Below are 5974 nucleotides of genomic sequence, written 5' to 3'. Positions count from 1 at the left end.
CCTACACCTCAAAATTCCAAGGCAGCATGCAGTGACCCTAGTGACAAGTTCCTCAAGTTGCAATACTCTTAGTCCCTGGAGAGGGACTTTCCATGAGGGCATGTAGTGGCAGGAGAAGAGAGAAAGGCCTGATGCTGAAGGAGATTGGGTTTAGATTGGATATTGGGGACAAATCCTCCCCTGTGAGGGTGCTGAGGCACTGGCATAGGTTGTCCACAGAAGCTGTGGCTGCACCATCCCTGGAAGTGTTCCAGGGCAGGCTGGACAGGGTTTGGAGCAGCCTGGGCCAGTGGAAGTGTCCCAGGGCAGGCTGGACAGGGTTTGGAGCAGCCTGGGCCAGTGGAAGGTGTCCCTGCCCATGGCAGTGGCTGTAATGAGAGGATCTTTAAGGTTCTTCCCACCCGAACCATTCCATGGTTTATCACTGATAAGGCCTTCCCCTCTTTGAGGATTTTGACAATTAACTGGGATGAAACTGATCTGCAGCTCAGTTTGGGGCTCTGTGTTGGCCACAGCTGCCATGACTGACCCGAGTCTTGTAGAACCGATGCACAGCCCCACTCAGGGCACAACCCACAAACCCCTCGGCAGCATCTGGATTGTGGAGGAATCTGATCTCCAGGGGAATGGAGCCGTTCCCTAAGTCAACTGCCTGGATCAAGGTGTGAGTGCTCCAGTCCCACACGTTGATGTGGCGACCGTAATGCCCTAAGAGATCAAACCGGATGGAAATGAGCCCAGCAAATATAATTTCAAAAAGGAATTTTAATAGAGAATTTTACTTCCAAGAGTTTCCACTCACCTCTCTCGACATCAGCTGGGTTGAACCCATTGGCCAAGACTTTTGGGACTCCCCACTCAGTGCTCAGCAGAACATTGTGCCGTGGCTGGTACCAGAAGTCATACCCCAGGGAAGGAACCTTCTCCCCTTTCTCCCAATTTCCCTTCACTTCAAAGGTCTTTCCATCCAGCAAGATGAAGCTACCTGACATAAGAACCAAAACAATTGTTTGAAGACATTCATACAGCTTTAAGTAAGATAAATGACACATTAATACTTAAACATCTGTTTTCTAAACAGGTTGGAAAACACAAGCGTACGCTTACGGAAAATGTTAGGATTGTGTTGCTTTTGTGGACTAAAGCAAGCAAAGCCTGGATTTCTAAAGGCTTCTACACATTACAATGATTTTTTTTTAAGTTCTAGTTCACTCTGTTTCTGCTCAAACCATTCCAATAAATCTGTCAGCCCTAGACATCTGTTAGAAATACAGAGTATATTTCAATTATGGGGTGTCTTAGAGAAGATCCTGAGTCACCTCTGGTTTTCTTGGGTTGCCACCACTATCCTCGAATTCTGCACATAATATCCATCCATCCTGGGCTGTATTTGCCCATGATCCAGAAGAGAAAACCCCTGGGAAATGGAGCAGGGCTCCCCACCTCCCATCTGAAGTACGTCCTCTAGTTTCTCTCAGCTACCAGGTGGTTTACACCTCAGTGGGTGACAACATTTAATGGTTCTGTGCTCAATAAAGCTCTAAGATTATAAAATTTCTTCCAATTTTGCAGCCTGTAGTTTGGGAAGTACCAGGAATACTTTTCTGGAGTACTGAATGGGATGAATACCTTTCCCATTGCCAGAAGGGTCTCCCAAACAGCTGATTAAGATGTCCCCAGTGCCCAGGCAGTGAGAGGTGTGAGGATTAGCCACGTTCGCTTTCCTAAACAACTCCACTGGCTCCACAACCTAAAATGAGGATACATAGACAATAATCTTCCCTGATATAGGAAATCTCCTCCACAGAATTCCAGTTCCACCCCAAAGAGCTCAAGTCTCCAAGCAAGGACAGAGTGTGAAAGGTGTGAGGGCTATTGTTTCTTCTGCCATTTTGTTTCTTCAGTACCTGTCACCTCTTGCTTTGTCCTCCTCCCAATATTCCAATCCCATCCATGACATTTATTGTTCTCCTCAAAACTAGGAACAGCAAGGGGTGAATGGTTGGAATCAGTTTAATTCCTGCACCATTAGGCTAAGCAGTACAGCCAACTGTGTAGCATGAGCCCTCATGCCAGCAGGAGTTCAGAGGGCAAAAACCACCTTTGAGGCTTGCCAGAGACTCAGCTTGAAACCAAATTCACTGTACAAGAAAGTTTTGGAGGCTTTATCCCACTGCACTGAGAGCTAAAGGCTGTTGAGGTCCTCATTTCTCAGTTTTTAACACCCCAGTCATTCGCATTTCTTTGGGGCAATACTTTTGTGTGTGGTTATCAACAAATTGTAGGAGTTTAAGAACTCCCACAAGTTTCTAACACTGGGCAAAAGTTTCCAGAACTGTTCTGCTTCTCCTATTCCAGTTTGAAGGTGGAATCCATAAAATCATCATCTCTCATTCAAAATATAAAGAATAAACCACAGTTTAAGGTCATGTAAACAGACCTTGTGGAGTCTGGGAGCTCTCAGGTCTGTTCCCACATCCACCACGTAAATTCGGGAGGAGATGAGGCTTGGGAGAATCAGGAGATTCCGTGTCTTTGTGGCATCACCAAAGCAGCTGCTGCAGGCATTCCAGCCAGAATGGTGGAGTTCGTCCTGCAGGTTGGGCATGGGCAGGCGATGGATCACCTGCAGATCAGGGAGAGACCAAAAATTCAGCCTGGAGGAGGTTTCTCTCCTTAGGCACAGAAATGGGTCTTTATGCCAAAGCATAAAATGAAGATCCGAAGGGAAGTGCTGGTTGTAACTTGGGAAGCAGATCCAGCCTGGGAAATGCAGTGCTGAGGCTGGGAAGGGGGAGAAGGGAGCTGGACATCGCCAGCGCACGTCTGTGAAGTGCTGGCTTCTATTCAGTGGACCCCAAAGCCTGAGAACACTCGTTAGAAGAGCTGGAAGGATACAGCTAAGCTTTGTCAGAGCTTATATTTGGTCCCTCAGCACCAAACCCTAAGCAACAGCTATTAAAATAAAAGCAAATTCTGAAAATCTTTGTTGCCAAACTAGATTCCCTTCTCCAGAAACACCTGGAGACGAGAGGCCAAAGTATCCCCAGGAACTGGAGGCAGTTCAGTAATAAACTGAGCAGCTTAAGTTCTTGACATCAAGATGTTGGTTAGTATCCTCAGAGTACTCTGGATCTGGTGCACTGGTGGCTACCAACAGCTTTGCATCTGTGAAGCAAAAGGCCTGGATTTATAGATTAGATTTTACAACAAAGGGATCTGATTTAGAATTTAGAGTGACAGTTTGATCTATTTATTTATTATAAACCTAATGTGTAGAATTTCTCAGGGGAGCTGATATCCTATGTTATAAACCGAGAAACTATCACTTTCTGGAGTTTCACACTCACCTGAGCATAAACCAAAGGGTTACAAACAGAACTGTTAAAATACTACACACTGAAATGGAGCATTCCAGGCACGGGTACCTGGCAGTAGTGTGGGGATTTGGGATCCACATCCACCGTGGCCAAGTAGTCAGGTTTCTCTATCCCAGTGTTCCTGTAGATACAAGGCAGGTACAGGATCTGCTCCCGGGGACCTTGGAGGCAGAAAACTTGTTCAGTGCATCAAACCCCAATTTTTACAAAAAGATGTGGTTAACTTTGAAGGAATCTTGAGGATTTAATATCTGTCTGTATATTGTGAATCTTCCCAGGAACCTGAACCTGAGTATTTCTTTTTCCATTTTATGAGGAGTCCCTTTACATTTTATACATTTTATGTAGCTCATAAAGCTTATTTTACATAGTTAATAAATTTCAGATATTTTATATTGTTTATCTATAATTTTATATATTCTCTACATTTTATAATTTTATACCTTTTGGCCTTGGAAATTAATGAGCCTCTTTGGACAGCATCAACCTAGTCTTCACCCAGCCTGGAAACAATCTCATTGCAGATGGCCTGGATTTACTTTCCTTGCAGTACCAGGAATACAAACCACAGCACTTGCCTTTCATGGCATCCAGAGGACTTGCATATCCTGGTCCACAGGCTCCACATTGTGCTGATTGGACAAAACAAAAGGCAAATCATTTAGTCTCCAAATGAGCTAGAATGACTTTGGATTCACACTGAGGAATGGACACATTTTAAATGCAGTTTTTAATTGCTGGCTCTAGGCACTGCTGAGGTTACTGCAAATATCCACAACACGACACTCCATCCTCAAAAAAGGTTGGAAATTTGGGCTTCAGGGAGTTCAGCTGCCCCACTTAGAGCACACTCATCCATGCCAGGCATCTGGGCTGGACCTACACACCAAAAACTGGAAAAAATACCCAGTTTCTTTTTTACTGATTTTCATGGCATTTCTCTCTGTGGAGAGCACAGGGAATTGAGGAATTCAGCTTCCTTTTGCTCTGGATTTTTTCACGTCTTTCCCTCTGTTCTGGTCCTCTTTGGGGAGAACAAGAGGGACAGATAACCAGAGGAAAGCATCCAGTCCTTTGTGAGCCACCAACAATGACCCATGCCAGAAAACTCCACACAAATCAACAAGGTTTGGGGATATTCTGCGATTTTTAAGGCAGCTGAAAATACATAAACCACCATCACCCACACAAAATTAGCAGGGGACTCCTTTCCATCTGCCCCAGTTTCCATCAGTCGACACCAGAGTGAGCCAAAAAGAGGGAATTTTCAATGTCATAGATGCTCAAAGACCCTCTCTGGTGGCTAAGCAATTAAATTGAGAGATAGAAAGCAAAGCAAAACAATGATCCTGTATAAGCATGTATATTTTTTACAGATTTATGACACACACACTCCTAACATTCACAGGAGGCAGATCCACACTTCTCCTAAGCCAGAATCGCTGGTTCTGTCTGATTGTTACCTAAACCCTGCAATCTCTCCCCTGTTTTGGGCAATCCCAAGAGAACATTGTCCCTGACAAATTGCACAACTCATTCCCACACAAAAAGTGTCCGAGGAGGTTAGTCCCTCCCTCTATTTCCTGTCCTCAGAGCCAAAATGAAAGTCCATGGAAATTAATCGGTCTGACACAAAAAAACCAGAAGCAAAATATAAGCAAAAAAGGTGAATTCTGGTCCTCCCTTTCCCACCAATCCTCTTCGGTGTCATTTCCGCTCCCAGTCAACCACAGCAGCACAGCCAAGTGCTTATTTCAGTTGCTAAATGCTGAGGCGCTAAAAGAGACACTTAATTAGAGCAGAAAAGGCATTTAGTGATGGCGTTAAAGGTCCTAATTAACACCCACAGGGTTTTAATACAGAAACAAACCTTTTAGAGAGGCAAAGGCTCAGCTCCAGCCTCACATCCCTCTGGATCAGCCCAACCACCCCTCTGGCCCCTCACAAGCCTCACAGCAGACCCTGACTGGATCCACAGGTTGGATCTCTTACCCATGTCGGATCAGATGATCTGCGCAGCTGAAGGGGTGGCCGGGACTGGGGTTTGGGAAGCACAAGCTGCTGGACAAGGTCATAAACAGCCGAGCAAAGGGGTGGGCAGGACTGGGGAGAGAAGCTGCCAAGGGGAGGATCCAGTGCAGCTGGAGCATGCAAGGGGCAAAATTCCAGCTTCAGTTCCCTCAGGGAGAGCTTCCAAAGCTCTGCTTGAGCTGCTGTGCTCTGCCGCTGCTGCATTTTCCACCTGCTCCATGTTTTCCTGGTTATTTTGCACACTCACAAGGTAGAGCCTCTGTGCTTTCTAACAGTGCAGGAGGAAACAGTTTTCCTCAAAAACTCTGGATTTCAGACAATCCTTCAGGTCCTCTAGGAGTTGAGGGATGTCTGCCTGGATCTCGGCTCTATTTCAGACAATCCTTCAGGTCCTCTAGGGGTTGAGGGATGCCTGCCTGGATCTCGGCTCTGTTGGGGCTGTCTGGACAGGTACCAGCACTAGAACATGCCCTTGCCTCATGAAAATTCCATGGAATTCATCTGAAAGAGTTTTTGTCGAGATTGGCAGCTGCCCCGAGGGCTGGAAAATCTGGATTTCACTC

At 45.7% G+C, this 5974-nt stretch overlaps 1 protein-coding gene across 1 annotated transcript in view; it reads right to left on the bottom strand.

Moving 5' to 3' along the window:
* The window catches only part of SELENBP1 (selenium binding protein 1), an 8025-nt gene extending 4019 nt beyond the window's left edge, over window positions 1–4006 (bottom strand). Inside the window, exons 1-6 of the mRNA XM_009084781.1 lie at window positions 3959–4006; window positions 3429–3541; window positions 2441–2626; window positions 1630–1750; window positions 803–985; window positions 530–708 (exon numbers count right to left, since the gene is read on the bottom strand). Coding sequence (XP_009083029.1) covers window positions 530–708; window positions 803–985; window positions 1630–1750; window positions 2441–2626; window positions 3429–3541; window positions 3959–3965 — 789 coding nt within the window. The 5' untranslated portion in view covers window positions 3966–4006. The remainder of the gene's footprint in view (window positions 1–529; window positions 709–802; window positions 986–1629; window positions 1751–2440; window positions 2627–3428; window positions 3542–3958) is intronic.
* Window positions 4007–5974: the final 1968 nt, after the last annotated feature.

Source organism: Acanthisitta chloris, unplaced genomic scaffold, assembly GCF_000695815.1.
Source record: "Acanthisitta chloris isolate BGI_N310 unplaced genomic scaffold, ASM69581v1 scaffold27970, whole genome shotgun sequence".
Lineage (NCBI taxonomy): Eukaryota > Metazoa > Chordata > Aves > Passeriformes > Acanthisittidae > Acanthisitta > Acanthisitta chloris.
This window is presented reverse-complemented; position numbering and strand designations above follow the sequence as displayed.